Genomic DNA, 26,341 nt, shown 5'->3' on the forward strand with positions numbered 1-26,341 from the left:
TGATGAATGAGAGACGTTTAATTTCATTGTAACGCCAGGGTCCGACAGAGAATTTAAGCATGCGCAGTTTTCTGAAGAATTGATTTTGGTGAACCAAAGGCTCAAAAGAGAACATTTATCTTGAAAGACAATTGCACCTCTAGAGGTGTACATACAACTTTTTGTGTCAAAATACCTTCGATAGCGATGGAGTTGTAAAGGTTATCTCCACTACGCTTGTGGTTTTCAAAAAATATACATAAAATATTATACACGCAAGACTAATTGTAGTCCATCCAATGGTCAATAAAATTTTCAGGCTCAGAACTTATAGGTTCCTCTCTGAAAGTGTTATAAAACAAATCAGGAGGACTGTTTTTAATAATTGCACTAGTAGAAAGAGCACCTGATTTATACTCCATTAGTTTCACACTATGTTCACAAATCTTGTCAGCAGAATCGTTCCCTGTTGGCATGTCCACAGAGTTCACCACAAATCCTAGAAACTCAGCAGTGCAACCTTTTGGTACCCTCTTCATACCATCAAGAACTATCATGAGTAAACTGTAAATATATGACTTCTCCCTTACTTTTGAGTTATGCAAGTAAATATCACTAGAGATTTCCTTGACTCTAGCAGCATGTGATTCATTCAATTCACGATCATGATCTTTATTCAAACTAAAGTCACTTTCTCTTAATGCAACATCACTGAACCATTTATTATAATCTGGATCAGCATCAAATCTGTTCCCAGCAATCAACTTATGTGTCATTTGCATCAACAAGTTCATTTGTCTTGATGGACATTCAGGAAACCCCCAAATGTCTCTACCTCCTTTGAAAACAGGTGAATGATCAGTTTGTGAATGTTTCAAATCTGAAGCTCTAGTTGTAAATTTTTTAAGGTCTCTTTGAAAAACGTTTTCTGAAGGACAAAACATCAAAGCACTTTCCAACATAGATTGACCAAGTCCTTCCAAGGGGTAATGGAAAAATGGTTGCGTTCTCACACTTCTCAAGAAATCACCTTCAATAATAATAGTATCAAATGTGATTTGTCTAACAAAATTTCTCAAATATGAACCTTCAATCATAACCTTACTGAAGAAACCTGCAATTTCTTCTTCAGAAGAAAGAATTGTAACATTTTTAGCAAACTTTGGTGGAGAATTAGGAACAGTTCTAATCATGAAGCATAATTCAGAACCATTATCAAGATCATCAATAAAACCTGGACCATCTTCGGAAAATTTTGAAACTTCAAAATCAAAACCCAAGCCGCAATAGATTCTACCATAAAATTGAGGAGCAAAAATGTTGAGGAAGTATTTGTTAACAGCCATCATCTTGAGTGGGCTCATACCAAAGAATTGGAACTCTGATAAGATTTCAATTGGTAAAGTTTCCAAAGTTAGTTTGGTCATTTCGAAATGAGATGTTTCAAAGTATGAGGGTTTAGTGATGAAAAGAAGCAAGAAACAATATTGGATAAGAGAGAATGGTTGGCTCCTTATATATTGTTTAATTGATAGTTGTTTCTGTCATAACAGAACTGAATTCTGTATTCTGTCAAGTAAATTAGACAGTTTCTGTATGATTTGATGGCCGTTTTCTGTTCAAAGGAATTCCAGAAATGGCATCCAAGAGGACAATTAGATTGTAAAAAATCTCTATTACCCACCACAGAAGGAGCCATAGCACATGAGAGCTAGTCTCATTGAGGAAAATTCTTGATAACATCTCAGATCTCACAATCACCATGATAATTCAACACAACACAGCACAGCAAATATCAAACCACCACCTATAAAAAACCAGGAAAAACCGACACCATCACCAAAGCCAAACCATTCTAATTTGATAGCTGATAACCCAGCGACATCCACTCCAAATCGATCAATGCTCTTTCCATTTGCTTCGAAACTTCAACCTTTCAAAAAATAACGTTTCCAGTCAAAACCTCGAGCTTCGCGAATTTTCAAAAAAACCATCAACAGAAAACTGAAGCCAGAAACAGCACCACCACCAGCAGAAACTCATCAATTGCCACACACTCAGTTGAAACCACGATGAAGCTACTCAAGATAATAGGCCTAGGGTCTTTGCTCCACGCAGGATACTCTTCTTACGAATACACACACTCCCAAAAGGCGCACAACACATCCATCCCCTTCCCACAGGATATAATACTCGAGGTGATCATCTCATTGTTGATTCTATCTCTTGATTTACTCTTTAGTTCTAATCAACCAAAGTTATCATTAATCAACAATGATGTTGTCAAATCGCAATTCAAACTGAAGCCAATATTGATGAAGGATGCTGTTGTTGAAGATGAAAAATTGGGTGCTGGTCCTTTCCAATTCGTTGAGAGTAAGGTCTTTTTCACAGATTTTGCTCAAAAGAGAAAAGATTATGCTGAATGGGTTGCAAAGAATAAAAAAGTTTCTGATGAAAAAAAAAGGAGGAAAATACACCTGTAGAATTAAAAGATGAAAAGACTGACGTTGAAGAAAGCAAGGCTGTTTTGAAAGAAAAAGTTGAGAAAGTTGCTGAAGAAATCAAAGAACAAAAAGAAGAAGTTGATGATGCAAAAGCTGTATTAAATGAATCTCCAAAGTCTGAGGAACTTGAGTCACCAGAGCCAGAAGTCAAATCTGCTTCTAAAAAGAAGAATGGTGGGAAGAAGAATGGTAAAAAATCAAGAAAAGCCTAACTACATTCAATCAATACTTAAAAACCATAAAGTGCTGTCCTTTGAACCATATATTTGTTGTATATTATTAAATTTATTCATGAAACCATTGAAATTAAATTGAATGTAGACGTCGAAATCATAATAGAATGAAGAAAAAAAAACCAAAAAAGAAAAAAAAATAATAATTAAAACCATAATAACCATTAAAAACCCTTCCCGTTCTTTTTTAAAATTTTTTATAAAAATGATGTAACCTCTCAAAGAATTGATACTCATCATTAATAATAATTTCATGTCCAGAATTATCAGTAGCCAATTCTTTCAAAGAAACAAATCCGAAATGATGATCCCTTAAAATTGTCAAAAAGATTGAATATAAAATTTTGTAATCAGAAATGATTATAATGATATCTAATAAATGATAAACTGTTTCAATTTGGAAATTTTGTAAAATATCAAAAACCAAATTTGAATTCAAAAATTCATAATCATCCTTATAATCTTTATTCTTTAGATATTTCTTTAATACTGCATTTTTTGATAAATTGTTGTTGAATTTATTGAGTGTATGTTCATTCAAAACACTAAATTTAATCATATTTGTGACGTCATAAGAAACTTGTTCACTAAAGTTTAACAATGAAATGGCAAATAACAACTCATCACCATACTCCAACCCTCTTGTAGAAATACTCTTAAGTTTGATCAATTTTGTTAAAGATTTGTTCAATTCTTGATTTTTTTGAAATTTTGATAAATTTGGTAATATAGTTTCCACAATTTTCTCAATTTCATATTCTTTTGATTTAGGAAATGATGGGATTGAGGATAATTTTGAATTCAATTCTTCAAACTTTTCATAATCTGAATCTTTTGATCTCTCTTGTAAAATTGTTAACCAAATATTTGATCTTAAATTTTCTGGAATCGAAGTTTTAAAACACAATTTTTTCATTTCATATTGACTTGAGTTTCTAAGCACACCGCGATCTTGTAATTCAATCCATCTTTGTATATTTTTTTCTTGAATTGACTTCATTGTGCTCATATATTCTTGCTTCTTTTTATCAACTTTTGCAGCTTTTTCAATCATCTTGGAGATATCACGTTCATGTTTTTTAGATTCATCTTTGGATTTAGGAGGCAACCAAATTGGTCTTGTAGCACTAAAAGAGTCAGCTTTCTCCTTAGAAATAAATTTCATATCTTCTAGTCCCAACTCAGATGCTTCCTTAATGGAACTTGGTAGATTAATTCCATTTGATTCACGATTTGATAATTCTTGAGCAACAAAATTATCACTTGATGCTTGGTAAAACCTTGACAAACTAGCAGCTTCATCTGGATTCTTATAAAAATAGCCACCTTTTGGTGGTGAACCTCTTGACGCAGTTGGTGTTGAAGGAGCTGATAAAGTACCAGGCAATGGGGATAATGGCATTTGAGCAGGTGATTGGGTTATAACATTCTTGAGCATTTTAGAAGATTTCCCAGATGTTGGTGAAAAAATAGTGGCTGAACCTTTAGTAAATGGAACGTTCCAAATCAATCCATCTTCAATAATTTCTTCATCTGAATTGATTTCATCAAAGTATTTTTCCCTTTGACGAAGATTTGCTTTTGCAGAACTTTTGGAATTTTGTCTTCTTAATCTATATTTTTGTGATGGAGTCAAAGTATTCACTGTAGAATTTGACATGTTTGTAGATGTACTACTCATGGGTGTAGAAGGAATACTTCCAAAACTTGAATATGATGGGAATTTGTTCAATTTTGGAGTTGAAACGCTTTCTCCTCTTAGTTTATTGACACTTATTTGAGATTCGTTTTGTGCAAATCTAGATGAATTAGCACTGGATGGAATAGATGAATGATGAAGTTGATATTTTGATTCATGGAAAGATGTATTTGAACCATTATTATGCTGTTGCATGATTGGTGAGTTCGCCATGGAAACACTCGTTATTGAAGAGTTTCTTGAATTCATTCCTTCACTGTACTCAGAAACACTGGAACTTGTAATTGAATCATTAGACACAGGTCTCTCAAGGACCGAAATTTTCGAGCTTGACCCATTAGAATTATTGCATTTACTGAGTGTTTTGAACATGGAGTCACTTGGTCTTCTAGGAAGATTGATTCCTAAACCTTTCACGTTATTTGGAGATGTAGAAGCATTAAAATTATTGGCAAATACTTGAGAGGGACTCTTGTTGATTTTTTTCAATGGTTTAGCAGAAGTGATATCAATGTCATCCAATGACACTTGATCCAGGCCCTCTTTAAGAGTTGGAAGTGTACCAGACACTGGCTCTGAGTTCATTCTATGTTGTTGAAGAGTTGACATTCTTTAAGCGTGTCAGTTTGCTGATGTTGTTGGGCTGGAAATTGGATAAAAATAACCTCAGGAGAATGGAATGATTGCAACTTATGAGAAACAGCAGAATAAAAAGTGAAGATAGCGAATGACTGTTCTGGATGTCTCAATAGTGTGAAGCAAACATGTACTAGTTGTTGTTTAGTGGTCACTGGTTGGTGTCCTTTGAGCTATTCAAACGGAACGAGCTTTTCTTTCGGGTTAAGCGAGAGACAAACAAACAAAGACTTTGGCGGCAGCAATTCTTTTGGGGACTGGGTGGAATATTTGAGCAGCGACAATAGCAGTTGGCAGTTGGGAGTCTGTTTGTGGGTAAGCGATGGTTGATTTGGAAAGAAAAGGGTCTTTAATTTGGTTCAGTTCCGTTGTTGAATGTTTGGTTTTTGTTGTTTTGCTGATTTTTTGTTTTTCAATTTCAAATTTTTTGTAGCTTGTTTTCCATTTTTTCGTTTTCATTTTCGTTTTCGTCTTTCCCACGCTGCAGCTTCTTTTTTTGGCGGTTCCAGCGTGTGCTAAAAAAAGCAGGCAAGCCTCCTGAAGGGAAGGGCTCACGAGTGATTCAAAATGAGCTTGTTTGAAGATTTGTCTACCCTTGCAGCTATCCAGGGATATCCAAACTCAATTACACTCTATCATTGTCCACGAGAGCCAAGTTCATAGAGCTCTTGGTGAGCTTTTGGCTTTTGTCAAAGACAGGCTTGCCTTTTCTGAGATCGGCACCAGCGTAGCCGGAGAAAGCGAGCGTGTGCTCCAGATTTCCCAATCGAGCGTGATTTGGCGCAAACTGTGCTGCGCATAAGCCAATTCCAAAACAGAAATGTCTCGATCTGGAAACTGCCTGCAGCAGGTACAGCGCAACACTTGTGTCAAAATAACCGAAAAGTGTCGATGAAGCGAAAAAGATGAAATTTTTCATGTGTGGAAGGAAAGAATACGCCAAAAAGGGTCTGATGTTCATAATGGTGTTCTAGATCAAGCTGGAAGAAGTACGATTGAAGATAAACCTACACGTCTTGATTCCTAGACTTCGTAATGACATGTACTATAATACAAAGAAATGTTGAGTATGTAGAACTGAATGAAAAATTAAAAGCATGGGTAATATATGAACTGAATGATATTTTTTCTCTTCTTTTTTGAAATAAATGCAATAGAATATGAATAGAATGCAAAACTAATCTGAATTCAATAATGGTTGAGTTTCTGTATCTTTAATACCAGATTGATCATTGTATAGCCAAACTTGATAAAAGTAAAACAAATCAAATACAATAGTACCCGCACTTCCTATGATATATGGTAACTCATTAATAAAAAATTCTAATCTGTTTTCACCATAAATGAAGTCACAACTCACTAGGATTGATGCTGTATATGTTATGTTACCGAATAATGTACATGCGAATAAAATTGGTGAAATATCTTCAGTGGATTTTCTTTGATGGTTTTTAATCAATTGAGGAATTCTAGAGAAAAAATATAATCCAGCACCAAACCATGCAAAAAACACACCATATGTTTTGGAATCTATTGAAAATCCACCAATACTGGTGGTACTAGTCATGAAATCTCCAATTGGGAAAGCACTACTTTGTCCAATATTTGAAGCAACAGCAACCGCTGGAACAGCGGCTCTTGCTGCAGCACCTATGAGCGAGCCTGAAGATCTTTTTCTATTAGTTGAGCCATAGTGAGTACTTTCTTCATTATGTTGATGATGATGGTGATGGTGATGATGATGGTGATGCTTTTTAAGATAATATCCATAATAATAGTATTGACCAACCAATATGAAATCATTGAATAGAAAATATAGAGCCAACACGTATTGGAAGAATAGTTGGTTTGTTAAGAAGCATCCTATAAGACTTGTGATGTCACCAATGACCCATATGGACACAAAGACTAACGACAAACCTTCAACCGATTTTTGTTGATAGGTCTCAATTAGTTGTGGAATAGTTGCAACCAAATTAGAGGCAAAACTTGCACCGCCAAAGAATGCAGAAAGAACACTAACAAGTGATTTGGAATCACACAAGGGTTGTGACATTTTACTTCTCTTTTTTTTTTTGTTTTGGTTGTTTCAATGGGTATTGTTCGTTGGTGTGTATTCAACGAGGTGGTTTGATGTGAGTAATCCTGCGAATGAATCTTGGTGATAAGATTTTTTTTTTTTTCGAAATGAAAGCCAATTGCGAGGGCAAAGTCACGAGATGATAAAAGTAATCCGACCTTCGCTATGCAGTATTGTTTATAAAATTATTCTCATGGTGTTCAGCAACTCCGTCGTCAGGTATTATTCAGGCTCACAGGTGCTTATTTCAATATCAGTTACATATAACTTCACTCGACTCAATTATATTATTTCCTCCATCTCCATTAATCATGTCGACTACATCAAAAAATCAGCAAAATTACTCTCCATCTTTTATTTCAGAGATGATTGAAACCAACGAATCAAAACTAATTGAGAACATACAGAGAGAAGTGAACAAAAGCTTAGTTGATATTAACCATGCAAATCTTCTAGATGGATTTCAGCAACCTTCAGCAGAAAACTTTTATGAAATTTATTTGACAAATCAATGGGTTGATGAAATCTACAACTTTATTAATTCGAAAGTTCGTCGCATTGGGGAATCGGCTGTACAAGATGACTATTCTCCTTTTAATGAATCAACCTTTTTTCTTCTTTGGAAGATTCCAATGTCTTTATCAACATCAACAGGAGTGAGCACAAATAAACATGAGCCAATGAGCCTGACAGGCTCTTCAAACAGCGTCACCCAACTGTTTGGAGAAACCATCTTTGCCAATTTTTCTAAAATTGATGATACGTTCTTGATTGAACAAGTGAAATCAATGGAAAAAAATATTATAAAAAATTCAAAAAACTGCAATAAAAAATCCAATAATTATTGGCATCATTTGAGTTTATTATTGATGAATAGTTGCTGCTGTTGTTTAAATTATGGTTATGACCTGGGTTCCAAGTCAGAATATGACTTATCCTATCAGTTTAACAGGAGGGTCATTGAACCTATTACCCATTTTTTGCAATTTGTTTTCAACGTGAATTTGAATTTTATTCAACAAGAGTCCTTAAGTTTGAAGGAGGAAACACTTGAATCACAAAATTTTGATCCTGTTAGATTAACAAAACTAAAAGAGTTGAGAGCTAGTACAAAGTCAGATACTATTGTTTCTTTGAGAAACAGTACTGGAATTCATGAAAATGATTCAAATACCAAAGATAAGACTTTAGTGATGATAGAGCACAAGCTTCCCTCATTAATCTCGAAGGTCAGTTCCCCAGAAGATCTAAGTAAGATAGAAAGTATAGAACTCCAAATTCTATCTTACAAAGTCTGTGTCAACAGCCTAAAATGGGGTATTATAAACGATCTTTACGGATCGTTGTTGGTGAAGTTTGATCCAGAGGACTTTAAGAATACTAGTGATGATGGTTCAATGATATTAAAGGGGGTTCAAGTCTTTAAAGTGAATGATGTTGAATTTTTCCCACAGGTAGGTAAGGAGAAACATTTTAATTCAAGAATTTTAGTTTCAATGATGATTTACCTTGAAATTAGAAAATATGTCAACATTGGAAGAGATGATGAACCAGAAGAGCCCTTAGAACTTGAAATGAAGAGCGAAAGTGCTTTGGAAGCAAAGGTGACTGGAATAAAGGAAGGTAGTTACAGAAAGCCACTGAAGGTTCTGATCAATCTGAATAAGAAAGATGAAGTTAAAACTTCTAAAAACAAAAGACCTCTGGACTCAGGAGCTAACACCGTTGCAAAAAGAACCAGAGGTCTGATTAAACTGGGGAAGAGAGATCTGAATAATTAGTCAAGACCAACATTGCTATAGTGCAGTTAACTTGTATATTAGCGAAAAAATTTCCTCTGCTGCGTCAACGCATTTGATAATTGTAGAGTACTATAATTTCATCATTTCCCTTCGTCGACACTATTTTATAAATTATTGACGTCAATTACCTGTAAAGCCAAAAAAAAAACAGAACGCTTATTTATTTGAAAAAAAGAGTAAATAAGTTAAGTTTTGTACAATGTATCAAGGAATCCAACCACCAATCTATCCACAACACCTGTAGCTGAGATATTACCAGCAACACCATATAAAGCAGCCGTATCACCTTTAGCAGTTTGAGAGCCTTGTAAAGCGTCCACAGCTTCTTTGATATCTTCAATCAATTCATCAATAACAGGAACTGATAATCTGGTAGTTGCAAGATGTAATGCTGCAGGCTTTTGTAGGGTACTCAAATGCCATCCTTTACCATTCAACAAATCTGAAAGTTGATAAATATTGATTGTATCAGACTTGAATGAAATGACAGAAGTTAACGGGTCGCCAATGATTTGTAGATCTGGAATTTCATCTTGGATTCTTTTTTTCAATTTCCTAGCAGCTGTGACAATTTCTTTACATGATTTTTTATAACCTTCATCACCAATTTTGATCATTGTTGCATAACAACCCACAATCAAAGCACCTGGTCTACTACCTGCTAAAGTTGGACTACCATAGATCCCACCAACCCAATCCGGGTTCACATAATATTGAGCTTCTCTTAAAGCACTGTTTCGATACATTATAATTGAGGAACCTTTTGGTGCAAAACCATACTTGTGAGTATCACATGATACAGATGTAACACCTGGGACTCTAAAGTCAAAGGGTGGTAATTCAAACCCAACTTTGTCCATATAAGAGACAATAAATGAACCAAGACAACAATCAACGTGAACTGGTATATTATATTTTGTACCCAACGCTCCAATACCTTGAATGTCATCAATGATACCATGAGGAAAATTAGGGGCAGAACCAACCAACAAAACGGTATTCTTGTTGATAAATTTCTTCATCTTGTGCAAATCAACTTTAAACGTCACTGGATCTAAAGGGACGTGATGTAATTTAATACCGAAATAATAACCAGCTTTATCAAATCCCGCATGAGCAGTTTCAGGTAGGATGATTTCAGGATCTGTTATACCCTTGTGACGTTTGGCATATTCTTTAGCAGCGAGACATGCTAATAATAATGATTCAGTACCTCCAGAACTTGTACCACCAACTGCATTTGTTGGAGCATTGAATAATTTTAAAGTCATTGAAACAACTTCAGCCTCCATTTTACGTACACCTGGGAAAACATCAGGATGTAATTGATTAGCAACACAAAATATTTTAAAAGCATCTGATTGAATTTTTATAATGTCTTCACCTCCATGATAAACTGCACCTGATACTTTACCATTTTGCCAATCTGAATGTTTAAGATCTGATAATTTACCCAATAGATCAATGATTTGTGAGTCTGATAAACCTTTGTTGGGTATTTCAGTGAAATCTTGCACTTCTGGAGTTTTAACAACTAATGAAGTTTCTAATTTTTTTATTGTATCATTAACCTCATCATCGACTTTATTTCTAATTAAAGGTAATGATAAAATCCATTTAAAAGTTTTTCTTGAATATTGACGAAATATAAGCTATGTGTGTTAGTGAAATCAATTAATTCAATTATTCAGCCAAGGTTTACTCACTCTTGAATACCCGAATATACCATAACCTCTAATATCTAGCAATAAGGAGTTGAGCCAACCTAACACAACACTTTTGAAAAACACATTAGCATTCATGAGCTCAAAAAAGTGTAAAGATTAATACAACTTACGAGAAAAATATCAAATCTCTTATCCTATTCCAAATTGTTAGAATCAATTCTTGTTTCTTGAATTTATACGAGGGTACTCACAATTGGAACAACGTAGCATCCTTCAAATATCTTAAAGCACCATCAATGGCTGCCAGAGAAGCCCACTCTAGATTCTCAAGATGTTCTTGGACGTTCCAAACGTTAGCTTCAAACCATTGTGAACATTCTGAGCTCTTCAATGAGCTTATAGTGGAGACAACAACATCATGAGACAGCAGCTCAACTTTCTGGAGTGCTTCTTGGACAAACGATTGATCCACCACCATCCTGATAGCTGATAGCAATAGTTTTAGAAGAGAGTTTCCTACTTCACACAGCGTCTAAATCAAACTTGACACTGATTCTTGTTTTAAAATTGTTATTGTTAATTCCAGAGATTTTAATTTTAATTGGCCGCGTAAAAACGAGCACACGTCAGCTTCGGAATAACCGGCTGAACTTCCTATTTGGGCAAGGTTATGGTGCTCCTACAATTATAAAGTGATATGATACACAGAATATAATTCACATATATGGTGTAGTTGATCTATAAACACGACCATTTCTACCAACAGTGAGTGTGCTCACTTTCTCCTTTACCGTCTCACTGAGTTTGTTGTTGTATAGTTCCAGGAATTTCAAATTGGCTCGTAATTTCTCAATCTCTTCATTAGTTGATATTTTAACATCTTCATTCTTTAATTGTCTTAATTTTTTACCTTGTCCATTTAGTTTTGTTAACAATTCTTTATTCTTGGAGTCCAGTAGTTTAGCAGTAGTTGATTTTTCAGCGGCTTCTGAAGTGGTTTGTTGATATTCAGTTCTTAGTTCACCACTTCTATTTTCGAGAGTTTTGTTATCTGTTTTCAAATTTGTTAAAAATTCTTCCAATTCTTTCAATTCAGAGTCTAAAACATCAGCTTTTAACTCAATATCCCCATTTCTAATTTTCCCCAAATAGTCCTTCTTTTCTGATAATGATTTCTCAGTTTGTTCATGTTTTTCATATTCCGATTCCAATCTTTCATATCTCTTTTCAGCAACATTGACATCTTCATGTAATTTTTTTGATTCTTTGAACAATTCCCCAATCTTAATTTTAATATTATCTGTTTCGTTATGTCTTATTGTGGACTTCAATCTAAATGGCCTTATCTTTTCCTTGTTCAGGTTTATAGTCTTTTCAATACTTGAAATTCTTGCAATTGTTAACTTTGCCAAAAAACGATGGTATTCCTTAATGTTCAATTGTTGTGGTATTATCAAAGCATCCGTCTTTATTCTCTTATTAGTTGCAGTTTCTCTGAAAACAATTGAATAATCCTGTTCAACGGATTGAATGATTTCTTCATTTGAATGGATTTTGAAATCTGGTAATTCTGAAACGGGCCACTTGTGTTTAAATGGATCTTGGAAAAAACCTTTAAGTTTTTGATATGAGACCCCATAACTCAAATCAAACTCCTTCATATGATCTATTCCTCTATTAGCAATCGCTGAATATAGTGTTTGTTTCTTCAAAGCCTCTTCGTCATAATTGGTATTGTCTTTCCACTTGAGAAGACCATGGTATTGTGATTGAGATACAATGATTTTAATTAATGGGATTGGTGATTCAGCTGAATATGCTGGATTTGATGTGGTTCTCAAGAAATTGACATGACTATCATTTTCATCCAATGAAGGATCAAAACTAATGATGAAATTCAACGCAACACCTTGAAATAGAGTGGATTTGAAATGTTGATGTGTTATAAGATGTAGTGTCAATGGAAAGCCTGATTTAGTGCCCTTAGAGTTTCTTTGTCTTCTCGGTATATATTCATCATCTTTTACCTTTTTATCACCATTACCATTTTTACCATTCTCTTCGGATTTGATTGGTTTTTGTTCATCATATAAAGGGGTACCCGAATATCTCTTATAGTTTAGGTCTCTCCCTAGAATAAAGGCCTCTATCAAGTCAAGTTCTTTAATATTATGACCAACAATAACAACATTTAATGGTAAGTCTTGTAAAACACCCAATAGTTTATCAAACTTGTTGAATTTATCACTAGCTAAAAACAATCTTTCATGAGATTCCATAAGTAACAATTTTTTTGGCATATAATGCTCAACAAGAAGATAAGGATGATTTGAAACAAGTGTTATATTCCGGTATAAAAGATCCTGTAAATCATCATCTGAAAGAATTGTGGATGAAGAATCAATGTCATTCGGGGTACCATTGACATAAGATGACCCCAGTTCATCTTCACCATCACTCAATTGCTTAATGATGGAGTCCTTGTGCAATTTGATCAATATTTCATAAAGGTCCCTTTGCACAGGTGATAAACCAACAGGCAAGTAGTAAACCTTCTCCAAGTTGTCAACGCCAGCAGCTTCTGAGCTGAAGTCACTTTCGGCCGGGTGTCCAAATATCTGCTCTTCAGAGGCAGCAGTAGAAGCAGCGGCAGCAGCAGCATCCACAAGACTGTTCAAATTCATTGTGGAAATACTTTTTCTTAAAGCTGAGTGGAATTGATTGTTTAGTTTTGAAATCCCAATTTCCAAAGAAAAACATCAATTTTCAGATTTTTTGCGGTATGGCCACTCCTTCACGAAAAAAAATCCTGTTTTTGGTGTTGATTTGAAATATTTTGACTTCGTTGTGAGAGAACGAGGGTGAAATCACATATCTTTGGGTTGATCTGGCTGATCAGAGTGTTGTTATATAAAAGGCAGGTAAAGGAGAACTTAATAGACCTATTTGCCAACCGAAGATCAAGCTCATTTCCACTCGTTATTCCAACAACTTTTTTTTTTGCCTGAGCTCGTATAAGTTTCTGGAAATACCCAAAGCCATTTAAAATTGATCGAAGAACACGAAGGGGCAATTATTTCCACAGATGAATGGCAGTGTGAGTACCACCTCATGTATCATCATTGACTGTTACTGACCCCCGGATGAAGGCTGGCTCTTTAGATGTTGATGATATCTATGAAATAGAAGATAAAGATGGTGTCAGATTCAATTGGAATGCTTTCCCTGTGACGAGAGCAGAAGAAGATAAAATAACAGCACCATTGGGGTGTCTTTATACACCGTTGAATCCAAGAGAGGACTTACCAAGGATTTATAGAGCCCCATTCAAATGTAACAATTGTTCAGCGGTGCTTAATCCGTTTGGATCAATAGATTCCATTGCAAAAGTTTGGACATGTTCATTATGTTTAACAAGGAATAAATTTCAGGGGAATTATAATTTTAATCATGTTTTAGAGGAATTGGATCCGATAACTAGCTCTGTTGAATACGTTATGGTGGATCCCATGGCTAGTCCCTTATTGTTTCTTTATGTGATTGATTTGACATTGGAAGAACCGGATCTTGAAGCGTTAAAACAAAAGATAATAGATTCAATAGACCTTCACCCCATGGGAGCATATATCGGATTGATTGTGTTTGATTCAAATGTGAGGTTGTACGAATTAGGTTCCGCATTGATTCCAAAAATGCATGTTTTCAAAGGTTCGAAAACTTATAGTGAGCAAGATGTTCAGAAATTATTGGGAATTGCCGGTAATGGGACTAGACCTTTCAACAGCAAGTATGAAAATGTCTTGGGGACATTGAATAGATATTTTACCCCACTATCGGATGATTACGCCAGGTCTAGGTTGATAACTATTATATCAAATTTGAAAACTACTTCATTGACATCTTCGTCTCAACGACCTGAAAGGTGTACTGGATCTGCATTAGCAATTGCTTCAGGATTGATGGATGGTGCGTTTTTGAATGCATCGGGGCATGTCTTGTTATTCATTGGAGGGCCATGTACAGTTGGACAGGGGAAAGTTGTTGATGTTGAGAAAAGTTCACCAATTAGATCATTCAACGATATAAGGAAAAGAAATGCAACTCATTTGAAAAAAGCTATTAAATTTTATGATTCGATTGCATCAAGAGCTTCTTCACTTACTGCTAATGAGAAAACAGGTGAGAATACTACATCTTCATCAATTTATAGTATTAATGTGTTTGCAAGTAGTTATGATCAACCAGGTATTTATGAGATGAAGAATTTAACAGGTTGGACCGGTGGTATCCTAATTATGACTGATTCATTCACCACGAACATTTTCAAGGAAACTTTCAATAAAGTGTTTGAATTGAATGAGGAAGGTGTTGTTGATATGCAAGCTAGAGGGAACATGACTGTGCTAACATCATCAGCTTTAGAAGTTGCAGGGATGATTGGTAATGGTGCCAAAGTGCCAAATAATGGTAAAAATCATAGTGACGTTGCAGTGGGTGAGGGTTTTACAAACAGTTGGAATTTACCAATGATTTCATCAAGACATGGTTATGCTGTGTATTTCAAAGTTCAAACAGTTGCATATGGTAATGAAAGAAGAGGTATTCCTGGGTTCTTTTATATACAATTTTTGACGAGTTATAAACATGTTGACGGGTCACTAAGATTAAAAGTCACAACATTGAAAAAAGCCACCACGAACACACTCAAATTGGAGGAGAATTTCGATCAAGGAACTGCTGTGGTTTTGATGCTTAGAGAAACAACTGATAAGATACAAAGAGGATTATTAGATCATGCTGAGGTTTCGCAAAAAGTTGATGAACAATTGATTCATCTTTGTAAAGGATTTGGTATTTATATCAAAAAGGAACCATCATCTTTCAAATTGAATGAATTATTCTCATTATTACCACAATTTGTTTACAATTCCAAAAAATCACCAATATTGACAAATTTCAACAACACACCAGATGAAAGCACTTTTTATGTTGATATATTCCAAAAATCCAATGTTGATGATTCTTTAACTATGATCCAACCCACATTATCAATATATACAGCAACTGATCCAACTCCTCAACCTGTGTTGTTGGATTCTTCTTCACTTCAAAGAGATGCTGTTTTATTAATGGATTCATTTTTTTATGTGGTTATACACATTGGTGAAATAGCTGCAGCATGGAGAGATCAAGAACTTGATCGAGAGGAATTTGCAAATGTTTATGAAATGTTGGAACAATCTCAAAAAGATGCAGTGGAGATCATACAGGGTAGGTTTCCATTTCCTAGATATATCATTACTGATCAAGGTAAATCACAGGATAGATTTTTGTTATCAAGATTGAATCCTTCAAATAATGATAATGGATTTGCATTTGTTACTGGTATTACTTCTGATGGCAAAGAGGTGATTTATACTGAAGATATGAGTTTGAATCAGTACTACATGAAACTAAGAGATGTTGTCGTTAAGGAGCATTAATGATAGATTTTATATATAGAGAGTTATATGTTGTAGTTGTTCTTTTCTGCTTCAGTCAATAGCAATCTTTCAGTCTCATCCCCATGTTTAACCAGTTTACCATTCTTCTTTTTATGTGCATAGTCTATTTGTACTCTTTTGTTTAATATGAATTGATTATTCATTTTGGATAAGGCGTTATCAGAATCCTTGAAATTTTTATAATAGATAAATCCATGTTTCTTTGAATTACCTTGATCATCTCTAACCACAATTGGATTTTTGAAAAAATTACCAAACTGTTTGAAGATTGTAAATAATAAGTTTTCATCAACTAATTCATCCAAATTCTTAATAAATAATGTTGACCCAATATCAAGATTATCGTTATTTGCAGCATTATTGCCAACTTTATTCACTTTGATATTCTTCCCAAACAGCTTTGTACCACTCATAACCTTTTCAGCATATTCAACATCCTTGACATTTTTGAACTCCACGAATCCATAACCTTGATGTGTCCTTAGAATACGATCTTTTGGTAGATGTATGTTCTTGATTGGAGCAATCTGTAGAAACAATTCGTAGAGCAGTCCTTCATTAACTTGTTTATCCAGGTTACCGACATACACTGTGCAGTCCTGGTTTCTGTCAGACTCTATTCCCCTTTTCAACATGGCTCTGTGTAAGCAATAAACGCAAATAAGTTCAAGTTGGTATAGTTTTATTGATGGCTCTCTTCAAAGCTCTTTCGATGCCCTCTGCAAACGGAAATGGTTACGTGGCCCTGCCTAGCTCTATAAAAAAAAACTTTGCAAAGTGAAAAGTTTCCTTCTGTAATTCCCACTAAAATCAACGGATCTCAGAGCAGTTTCTCAACGGATGCTACGTTTTGTAGTGTCTGATTTGGGCCCAGAAGGGAGTACACTCTCTTGTCCACTGGGTCCATCTTAGCCTCTGCCCTGGTCCCAGACCAAACAGCCACCACCCAATTAATCACTCATCTATTTATTAAATGACCGTAATAGAATGTGTTTCATGCCTGGGGGACATCTTTTGAAGATAGCTACAATCAATACAAGTATATGCTACTTAATTTACATCGTAGTCATTAAATCTCATCAAATACAGGAGCTTCTACAATCTATTCTGTCTGGAATACACTATAAAGGCCCTCTATGCCTAGCGCTAGGCTCACCCGGTCCACGCACGCACAGAGAACCACCCCCGCCTACCGCCTAAACCCAGCGACGATCTCTGTCCCCATTTTAATTTTTTCTCGAGAAATCGATTGTTTGCGAAGTGATCAAACAACAAAAATTTTTCATCAATTTCAACAACTTTTGATTCATTGTTACAACACAATAAAGTCCATCTCTCCACAGGCAACCCCCAGATCCATCCAGAAGATAGAACACCATCACCCAGTCAATTGTTAACTGCTGCTGTCCTTGTCTTTTGAATTTCCGTTGCCTATTGTGTCTTGTGACTTTGGTTTTAACAGTTTTAGAGAATCGTATGCCTCTAGAGTTCATCTTACGTCTAAACCCTCCAAAGAAACCAGGATAAGTCGTTATTAAATCGTTGAACTTCCAATAACTATCTGCTTGTTGCTTCAATTTGCATCTATATTATCAAAAAAAAATTACATTTGAAGGTTATAACCTACAAATCACCGAGATATCCCTCCCACTCGGTGAAAGCAAAAGAATAGAAACTTGTTTAAAGAAAAGAAAAAATGACTCCAGTTACTTTCAACGCTGCTGAGAATACCTATATTGATCATGAATTGTCAATCAATTTGGATTCAACTGAAGCTTTTGAAGGACCTGAAAAATTGTTGGAAATTTGGTTTTATCATAGTGAAAAAGATATCCCAGGTGATAAAACTCTTAGATCAATCTCATTTGATGATTGGGGGAAGATTTTAGATTTGGTTAATTGTAAAGTTTTATCAGTTAAATCCACTTCAAAATTGGATGCTTTTTTATTATCTGAATCTTCATTATTTGTTTATGATCATAAATTGATTTTGAAAACTTGTGGTACAACAACTACTTTACATTGTTTGGGTTCATTATTTGAAATGGTTAAAATCCAATTGGGTTGGAATTTCACAAATAAGAAGAATAGATTAGAACCATCAAAAGTTTTCTATTCAAGAAGAGCATTCATGTTCCCATTGAAGCAAAAATCAATCCATAAGAATTGGACAGACGAGGTTGATTATTTGAATGGGTTTTTCGAAAATGGGTCACATTATTTAATCGGTAGAATTGATAATAATCATTGGCATTTATATACAACCGAACCAACTTCAGAAAAATCCACTATTCATGATGATGAAGAAATTGATGAAACTTTTGAAATCTTGATGACTGAATTATCACCAGATCGTGCCTTACAATTCCATACATCTCGTAAACCAGGTTTTGAAATTGATGAAGAACATGATCTAGGTCATTTCTTGGGTCATTCCACTTCAAATAATACAGGTTTGAACAACTTGTATAATAAAGTTGAAGAACATGATGCTTTCGCATTCACCCCATGTGGATATTCTTCAAATTCAATCCTGGATGATGATTCTTATTATACTATACATGTTACACCTGAAAAAGATTGGTCTTATGCTTCTTTTGAATCAAATGTTAATCCATTGAAATATGGGTTAAACAATGTTGATGTCTTGTACAAGGTTTTAAACGTTTTCAAACCTCATAAGTTCCAATTCACATTGTTTTGTTCAGGTTATGGTAAAGATTTTGAAGCTTTAAGAAGATTGGATCATATTAAAGGTTATAAGAAAGTTGACAAGATCTTGTATGATCTTGATAATTATCAATTACTATATGTCAGTTTCCAAATTGATGAAGCAGAATTGATTAATGGGCTATCAATTGAATATTGAATTAAAAAGGCCCATACCCTAAGCATAAGCTAAAAAGAAAATTTTATAATAAAAAGTTTAAAAAGAAGGAGTATAAATGGGAGAGAGTTAGATTATTTTAATTTTGAGTTGAAGGAAAAGAATTTATAATTAAATCATGAAAAAAAAATAAAAATCTAGAAGTTTTTTTTGAAGAGCGTCAATATGTTACAATACTGATCTTTGAGAAATCTAGATCTTTTTCTTTTTTTTTTCGGTATAATGATTTAATTTTTGTTTGGGAGGACAAGTAATTATTCATTATAAGTTTTTTTTTATGTTTATGTGTCATAAAATATTGTCGTATGTATAAATTAGCAGTGGATTATAAATATACTGTTGTGTGCTGTGAGATGTTGTTTTGGAAGTTGTAGTTGTTGGAGGTTACGTTATAATGAATCTATGATATTATAACAGAAGATAAAAACATACTGAATGTTAAAACTTTGAGCGGTAACAGGTGTGTTTGAGCATAAAGTTAGATTATTTGAGTATCAAAGATTAGATAGATGTGGATCTTGAATAATGTTGACGTTTATTGAAAAACACCTCTAGCGGATCATCAATGAAGGACCTAGTTCTGGATAAGCTCATGTCATGTCATGAATTACAATAGCTCAAAAAATGAGAAAGCCATGAATTTTCAGCCAGCGCCTTTATTGTTTATGACAGAGTAATCAGCGCTAATAATGTAGTAGTTCATAGTAAAATGAGATGATCATGTAACTCAAAGCGCTTCATTATCCACCAGTTTTCTGTTCAGCATCACTATATCCAGAAGTTCATATGATGGAGCCATGCCAACACTAGCTAGATCATATTCTGCTAGCTATACGTTGCCAGAGATACAGTTGGCCAGATCCATTTTTCATCAATATGAGAAGATTTCAGTTACCACAAAGTCCAGAATTTGAATATTCAGCTCTTTCCAACCAACAGAAAACTTTTCACCAAAGTCTTTATAAGAAGTCATAATATCTGCTACTCCATCTTCATTTTTCATTCATTAACAAAAACAAATATTAGAGCTGCAACAATGGCTACACAATACTACAGAAAGACAATCAACAATTTCAATGGTAAAAAAGGTGTCAAACGTACATTAGTTATCAAATTACGTGATCCAACTGACATCCCAACTCCACCACCAGAACCAAAGACCAAAAGAGTTACCAAATTTTTTTTCAAGCTGAAGAGAAACCCAGAAAAGAAACATGGTTGGGAATTGAAAGGTGCTTACCCAAAAGAAGTTGACGTTCGTGATGTTTGAATCAAATCGATACTCATTTTGCTTACTCCTCCTGAAAACTGCCAACTCTACGCCTGAACTTGAAACTAGGGACCCCCTTGTTCCTAACTAACACATTTTGCCAAATTAACTGTGAATGATTATCAATATGCTCATTATAAACACTTGAATCTGATGACGTGGAACTGCTTGAGCCATTGGAACTTGACACAAAGTTTGATATTTTAGTTCACAGCCACTACATAGCAATATAGAGAGCCTCAAGGGCCTCCTAGATAATAGATTAGAAGATTAATTAGACCAAAAAACCAATACCATAATGATTGTTTATTCTGACCTTCTCATTGTGTAGATTTCTCGAATGAAGAGTTTGATGAAGATTTTTAAGATCTCAAGGTTCGCTTAATGACCCGGGGCATAATGGCAGCACCGCACAGAAACTTTTCCTTCACCAAAAAAATCATCTCAACCCCACAACATAACAGCCAAAAACCATCAGAAAATGCTACAAAAAAATTATCCATAATATACTTTCAAAAATAGACATTTTAAGCCCTAAATCGCATGAAAAACGGCTAAAAATAAAGACTGGTCCCTAGCAGGATCGAACTGCTGATCTTGGCGTTATTAGCACCACGCCTTAACCAACTGGGCCAAGGGACCAATTTACAAAATTTCGATTTTTGCGGGTTTCCACACTGAGCATTTGTGCGTGGCCCTACCATTATTTCGCCAAATTTAACCTGCATTACTGTTTACATTAAAGGTAAAATATTCTCTTCTAAAGAAATTGCAGCGTGAAATTACGTTGACTGGATGTTAATAAAGTCCAAGTAACTCAAGAACCAAGAACCAAAACTTCCAAACTTCCCACCAGTCCACATTAATCGTAGGGCAAATATTTAATCATCTTCCAACATCACTATGTCTGCAGAACCAAGTGATACTCAACTCTTAGAATCAAAAAGGCTTCTCCATGCTAATCGTGACCAGCTATTTGAAAATATTGAAAAGGAGGTGGAAAAGGACTTGGTTGAAATCAATCATTCAAATTTTTTGAAAAACTTTCACCAAGTTAACTCTCCAAACTCTGTTGAACCCCAATTAACAAACCTGTGGATCTCTCAAATTTATACCTTTATCTTACGGGAAGTTTTGAAATTTGATGAAATGCGCTTTGCTGAGAATAACAAGACTAATGTCAAATATGTTGAGTGCGGTCCCTTCAGTTTTACTACCTTCATAAAACTATGGAAACTTCCTTTTTCCATTGCAAGCTCAACCAATGTTTCACTGAAAGGATCATCAAATCAATTGACCAGAAGACTAGCAGACATAGAAATTGGAAACTTTTCCAAAGTCAATTATGAAGGCTACTTGTTGAAAAACATTAAACAAATGGAGGATGAAATTTTTGATAGGGTTAGGAAATTGAACATAAGCTCGTACATATCAGGATTGCAAACTTTATTGCAATTAACTTCAGTTATCTGCTTTGATCGCCATGAATACCGGCTAGCTGCTGCTTCAGAGAATGGTCTTGCAAGTGAATTCTCTATTCGAGTGATACGCCCGGTGGTGGGATTTCTTTCATTGGTTTTCAGCATAACATTAACACACCACGAAGACAGTGGTTTAGGATTTGGAAACACTTTACCAGGTGATTCCTTGAAAAATGAACTAGAAAGTTTAGGAGTTAGTAGTTCACATATTGACAAGGTTGTTACCATGAATCCTGGTTCTGCTAATGAAGACGTGAGAGACAAAAAGGTTTTATTTATTGAACATAGAAAAGCTCCAATGGTTTCAAAAATGGCTTCAACAGATGAATCGGAAACGATAAAGAGTATTTTGCTTCAAATGTTTTCATATAAAGTCTGCTCAAATGAGTTGGAATGTGGTATTGTTAATGACCTCTCGGGCTCTTTGTTTGTTATTTTTGAATCAAATAATTTCAAGTATACTGAAGATGGGCTGTTTAGTTTGGAGAATGTTCAAGTTTATCAAGTTAACGATGTTGAGTTTTTCCACCAGGTGAATAATAAGAAGCAGCAACTAAATTCAAGAATTCTTGTTTCAATGATGATTTACATGAAAATAAAGAACTTTATGAAAGAAGATTGTGAGCAAAAGACAATAACAAATCAACCTATTTCTGGTATGAAAATCAAAATTAACCAGAAAAAATATAGTGAGCCACTCAAAGTCCTGCATTCAAAGTTTAATGAGTCCATAGAAGCTTTGCATCTAAAAAAGGATGAGAAACTTTCAACATTAAAAAGTGATGAACCATCAAAAGGGAAAAAGAGGAAACTCATTAGCTCAAAAGATGCAGCAAGTCGTAAAGCAAAGAGACACAAAGGTCTGAGACTGTGGGATTTGTGCTTTAATTGAATGATTCTGATTCAACTTGAATCATACGCTGGTATAGGTAAAAGCAGTAGGTGTTTTTAAATTGATTGAATGAAACATTGTAGTTGAAACATTCTCCAAGTCAGGACCCCATACTGAGTAAGATTTAATCAACTGATAAAATGAATGTAATCTGGCTAATATCATCAAGTGGTAATCTTTCAAAATGTTCAAGGAAGAAATATCAAAATCTTGAACGTTATACGAGTGTCCCTACCAGTATAGGGTAACTGGTCATCGGTCCGGACACTCTATTGAGGTTTCAGAAAAAAAAATTTTTAGATGTACTATAGAAGAGAAAAAAAGATAATAACAAAACAGTTAATTCAACTTTATTGATTTTGATAAGATCAGTATGGCTAAGAAGGGATCTTTGAAGAGGGCTCCTGTTGTGGAAGCTCCTAGAAAGAGAAAGATCGAAGAAGAATCCGAGGAAAGTGTTGAAGAATCTGAAGATGAAGAATTGAACCAAGATGATGAGATTAATGTTAATGGATTGATTGATGATGAAGCTAGTGAAGATGAAGAAGAATACTCTGAAGAAGAAGAAGAAGAAGATAGTGAGGATGACTCAGATGCTGAGTTTAATACAATGTTGGGAGATGAGCCTGAAAATATTAGTGATTTAGAATCATTAGAATTTGAAGATGAACCAAAAGATAATACTTCAATTTCTGATAAACTATCAAATGTCCATATTCGTTCATTAAGTGATGCTTCTGATAAGCAAACAACATATATTGATGGTACACCACGTGTGATCAAGCCAGAGATTGAACCAGTTTATGAATCAGATGATAGTGATGTGGAAAATTTCAACACGATTGGTAATATTCCAATTTCTGCATATGAGGAGATGCCACATATTGGGTATGATATCAATGGTAAGAGAATAATGAGACCTGCTAGAGGTTCTGCCCTTGAACAGTTGCTAGAATCTATTGATTTACCAGAAGGTTGGACTGGGTTATTAGACTCAAATACTGGTGGTAATTTGAACTTGACTAAAGAGGAAATCGAATTGATTAGAAAATTAGAAATCAATCAATCCACAGATGATAGTATCAATCCATATGAACCAACTATTGAATGGTTTACCTCCAAGCAAGAAATCATGCCATTGACAGCAACACCTGAACCTAAAAGAAGATTCATCCCATCAAAACATGAAGCGAAAAGAGTTATGAAGATTGTTAGAGCCATTAGAGAGGGCCGTATCGTTCCAAACAAACCAGCAGTGGATGAAGAAGAGGAACATAACTATGATCTTTGGGGTGATGGTGCACAGGATAATGTTGATCATATAATGACATTAAGAGCACCAAAGATGGCACCACCAACAAATGAAGAGTCTTATAATCCTCCAGAAGAGTATTTGTTGAATGATGAAGAGATTGCTAAGTTCAATGAAATGGAACCTTCTGAACGTGAAAGAAATTTCATCCCAAAGAAATATGGATCATTAAGAAAAGTTCCAGGTTATGAAGAAAACATTAGAGAAAGATTTGAGAGAAGTTTAGATTTATACTTGGCACCAAGAGTTCGTCATAATAAATTGAATATTGATCCTGAAAGTTTGATACCTGAATTACCATCACCAAAAGACCTAAGACCTTTCCCTATCCGTTGCTCTACAAGTTATGTTGGCCATAAGGGTAAGATTAGAACATTATCGATTGATCCTAGTGGGTTATGGTTAGCTACAGGTTCTGATGACGGTACTGTTAAGATTTGGGAAGTTTTAACCGGACGTGAAGTTTATTCAATTAGAGTTGTTGGTAAAGATAACGACGAAGATCATGTGGAAAGTGTTGAATGGAATCCTGATCAAAGTACAGGTATTTTAGCAATAAGTGCAGGTGAACATATCTATCTTGTTTCTCCTCCAATATTTGGATTTGATATTGAAAATACAGGTCGTTTGAAATTAGAAAGTGGGTTTGGGTTTAATAAATTTGGTAATGTTAAAAAGAATGATTTGAATGTTAATGAAGATTCCGATTTAGAAGAAGAGGCAGTTTCCAACAAGAAGGAGTATGCCAGATGGATCAAACCAAGTGAAGAAATGATTGCACAAGGTGTTGTATTAACAGTGGAGTGTCGTAAGACTGTTAAATCCATTTCATGGCACAGAAAAGGTGATTATTTCGTTAGTGTTTCACCAGATTCAGGTAATTCATCGGTTTTAATCCATCAAATTTCAAAACATTCTTCACAATCACCATTCAAGAAATCCAAAGGTATAATAATGGATGTTAAATTCCATCCTTTCAAACCACAAATCTTTGTGTGTTCTCAACGTTATGTTAGAGTTTATGATTTAGCTCAACAAGTTTTAATTAAGAAACTATTACCAGGTGCAAGATGGTTATCCAAAATTGATATACATCCAAGAGGTGATCATTTATTAGCATCTTCATTTGATAAAAGAGTATTATGGCATGATTTAGATTTACAAACTACTCCATATAAGACCCTAAGATATCATGAAAAAGCTGTTAGATCTATCAAATATCATAAAGGTGGGTTACCATTATTTGCTAGTGCGAGTGATGATGGTAATATCCATGTTTTCCATGGTACAGTTTATGATGATTTGATGACCAATCCATTGTTGGTTCCATTAAAGAAATTGAGCGGTCATAAAGTTATCAATAGTTTGGGAGTGTTGGATATTGTTTGGCATCCAAAGGAAGCTTGGTTGTTTAGTAGTGGAGCTGATGGTGTTGCAAGATTATGGACAACTTGAGGGTTTTGTATATTAGAAATTAAAAAGTACCTTATTTGCATTGAACATCTTCGTAGTCCGTTATTATTTAGCCAGCCGATTTAAGCCAGCACACCCAGTTACAAGTCACAAATTTGAGCTTCTTTTACATGATTTCGATTTCAAGGTGTATCGCACGATCAAATAGGAATAGGAAAACATAGACTACACAAATGGGCAATAAGAGGTACACCACCACCACTTGTACATACCAAGAGAGTATCTACAAACCTTCCTAAAGTAAACGGTAAGGCTGAGAAGCCGAGAAAGTGAGAGGTACAGATTCCAAAGAATGGTATGATGAAGATAAAATGTCCATGTCCTGATTTCCTAAATTTTTTCAACCGTGTAGAAATGAGACAGCCTAATTACAAGGGGACCCCAGATTTTCTATAGATGGAGATGCTATAGGCTGGAGAGAGGTAGTACACCCCTGAGAGGGATTTAGAGCATAACCCATGTGGTTAGTGAGGCTTTTATTAAAGGGGTGCTTACTTGAACTAGATCAAAGCATCATATAACTACAATTAATTAGTCGAAATATCTCTGAATTAATGTCCTTCAATGTCTTCCCTCAAAGCGATCCAAGAGTATGACAACGTTGTAACGGTTGAGTAGAGTTAATTGGCAGTCGAGAATTGGAACTGAGATTGGATGGAAAGTCGAGGAGATGACCTTTGGACTGGTTGATCTGTTAAAACCTAGTTTGTATTGTTGATGGTTGGAGTTAAGAACGGTCTCGAGCACCTGTCATAGAGAAGGGGAGTCATCGACAGCAGAGAGACATGATAACAACCAGCTGGTAACAACCATTACACATTATTGATGATACCATCGATACCATCAGCCACTATTACTCTATTACTCTGTACCACCATCACCATCTCATCTCTCCAGAGTCAGCCTCGTAGCACTAGCC

General features: G+C 34.9%; 14 protein-coding genes and 1 non-coding gene across 15 annotated transcripts; 7 read left to right on the forward strand and 8 right to left on the reverse strand.

Moving 5' to 3' along the window:
- Positions 1–260: 260 nt before the first annotated feature.
- WICANDRAFT_80316 (uncharacterized protein) lies at positions 261–1,406 on the reverse strand (the record flags this gene model as incomplete). The annotated part of the gene is made up of 1 exon (XM_019185039.1): positions 261–1,406. The coding sequence occupies one exon, from the start codon at positions 1,404–1,406 to the stop codon at positions 261–263; it is 1,146 nt and encodes a 381-aa protein (XP_019037367.1).
- A 645-nt stretch (positions 1,407–2,051) lies between these two features.
- On the forward strand, positions 2,052–2,465 carry EMC5 (Emc5p; the record flags this gene model as incomplete). Its single annotated transcript, XM_019182121.1, has 1 exon — positions 2,052–2,465. The coding sequence occupies one exon, from the start codon at positions 2,052–2,054 to the stop codon at positions 2,463–2,465; it is 414 nt and encodes a 137-aa protein (XP_019037368.1).
- Positions 2,466–2,906: 441 nt separating this feature from the next.
- WICANDRAFT_80318 (uncharacterized protein) lies at positions 2,907–5,027 on the reverse strand (the record flags this gene model as incomplete). Its single annotated transcript, XM_019185040.1, has 1 exon — positions 2,907–5,027. One exon carries the CDS (start codon positions 5,025–5,027, stop codon positions 2,907–2,909), a length of 2,121 nt encoding a protein of 706 aa, XP_019037369.1.
- A 652-nt stretch (positions 5,028–5,679) lies between these two features.
- WICANDRAFT_80319 (uncharacterized protein) lies at positions 5,680–6,015 on the reverse strand (the record flags this gene model as incomplete). Its single annotated transcript, XM_019185041.1, has 1 exon — positions 5,680–6,015. The coding sequence occupies one exon, from the start codon at positions 6,013–6,015 to the stop codon at positions 5,680–5,682; it is 336 nt and encodes a 111-aa protein (XP_019037370.1).
- A 267-nt stretch (positions 6,016–6,282) lies between these two features.
- Positions 6,283–7,068, reverse strand: YPQ2 (Ypq2p; the record flags this gene model as incomplete). Its single annotated transcript, XM_019180672.1, has 1 exon — positions 6,283–7,068. A coding segment is annotated over one exon (786 nt), but the record flags the coding sequence as incomplete, so codon positions are not given.
- Positions 7,069–7,445: 377 nt separating this feature from the next.
- Positions 7,446–8,915, forward strand: WICANDRAFT_80321 (uncharacterized protein; the record flags this gene model as incomplete). The annotated part of the gene is made up of 1 exon (XM_019185042.1): positions 7,446–8,915. The coding sequence occupies one exon, from the start codon at positions 7,446–7,448 to the stop codon at positions 8,913–8,915; it is 1,470 nt and encodes a 489-aa protein (XP_019037372.1).
- Positions 8,916–9,121: 206 nt separating this feature from the next.
- On the reverse strand, positions 9,122–11,081 carry DPL1 (sphinganine-1-phosphate aldolase DPL1; the record flags this gene model as incomplete). Its single annotated transcript, XM_019183706.1, has 4 exons — positions 9,122–10,588; positions 10,643–10,712; positions 10,774–10,797; positions 10,855–11,081. The coding sequence occupies 4 exons, from the start codon at positions 11,079–11,081 to the stop codon at positions 9,122–9,124; spliced, it is 1,788 nt and encodes a 595-aa protein (XP_019037373.1).
- A 238-nt stretch (positions 11,082–11,319) lies between these two features.
- HDA2 (Hda2p) lies at positions 11,320–13,287 on the reverse strand (the record flags this gene model as incomplete). The annotated part of the gene is made up of 1 exon (XM_019185043.1): positions 11,320–13,287. One exon carries the CDS (start codon positions 13,285–13,287, stop codon positions 11,320–11,322), a length of 1,968 nt encoding a protein of 655 aa, XP_019037374.1.
- Positions 13,288–13,746: 459 nt separating this feature from the next.
- On the forward strand, positions 13,747–16,086 carry WICANDRAFT_64312 (uncharacterized protein; the record flags this gene model as incomplete). The annotated part of the gene is made up of 1 exon (XM_019183707.1): positions 13,747–16,086. One exon carries the CDS (start codon positions 13,747–13,749, stop codon positions 16,084–16,086), a length of 2,340 nt encoding a protein of 779 aa, XP_019037375.1.
- Positions 16,087–16,109: 23 nt separating this feature from the next.
- Positions 16,110–16,742, reverse strand: WICANDRAFT_34302 (uncharacterized protein; the record flags this gene model as incomplete). The annotated part of the gene is made up of 1 exon (XM_019182170.1): positions 16,110–16,742. One exon carries the CDS (start codon positions 16,740–16,742, stop codon positions 16,110–16,112), a length of 633 nt encoding a protein of 210 aa, XP_019037376.1.
- A 1,061-nt stretch (positions 16,743–17,803) lies between these two features.
- SPE2 (adenosylmethionine decarboxylase SPE2) lies at positions 17,804–18,976 on the forward strand (the record flags this gene model as incomplete). Its single annotated transcript, XM_019183708.1, has 1 exon — positions 17,804–18,976. The coding sequence occupies one exon, from the start codon at positions 17,804–17,806 to the stop codon at positions 18,974–18,976; it is 1,173 nt and encodes a 390-aa protein (XP_019037377.1).
- Positions 18,977–19,870: 894 nt separating this feature from the next.
- Positions 19,871–20,264, forward strand: WICANDRAFT_64315 (uncharacterized protein; the record flags this gene model as incomplete). The annotated part of the gene is made up of 2 exons (XM_019183709.1): positions 19,871–19,962; positions 20,021–20,264. 2 exons carry the CDS (start codon positions 19,871–19,873, stop codon positions 20,262–20,264), a joined length of 336 nt encoding a protein of 111 aa, XP_019037378.1.
- Positions 20,265–20,832: 568 nt separating this feature from the next.
- On the reverse strand, positions 20,833–20,906 carry WICANDRAFT_t114. Its single transcript has one exon. It is a non-coding gene; the product is annotated as a tRNA-Ile (tRNA).
- A 261-nt stretch (positions 20,907–21,167) lies between these two features.
- Positions 21,168–22,637, forward strand: WICANDRAFT_80326 (uncharacterized protein; the record flags this gene model as incomplete). Its single annotated transcript, XM_019185044.1, has 1 exon — positions 21,168–22,637. One exon carries the CDS (start codon positions 21,168–21,170, stop codon positions 22,635–22,637), a length of 1,470 nt encoding a protein of 489 aa, XP_019037379.1.
- A 373-nt stretch (positions 22,638–23,010) lies between these two features.
- On the forward strand, positions 23,011–25,404 carry ERB1 (ribosome biogenesis protein ERB1; the record flags this gene model as incomplete). Its single annotated transcript, XM_019183710.1, has 1 exon — positions 23,011–25,404. One exon carries the CDS (start codon positions 23,011–23,013, stop codon positions 25,402–25,404), a length of 2,394 nt encoding a protein of 797 aa, XP_019037380.1.
- Between the last annotated feature and the right edge of the window lie 937 nt (positions 25,405–26,341).

The sequence above is a fragment of the Wickerhamomyces anomalus genome (genome assembly GCF_001661255.1).
Source record: "Wickerhamomyces anomalus NRRL Y-366-8 unplaced genomic scaffold WICANscaffold_5, whole genome shotgun sequence".
NCBI lineage: Eukaryota > Fungi > Ascomycota > Saccharomycetes > Phaffomycetales > Wickerhamomycetaceae > Hansenula > Hansenula anomala.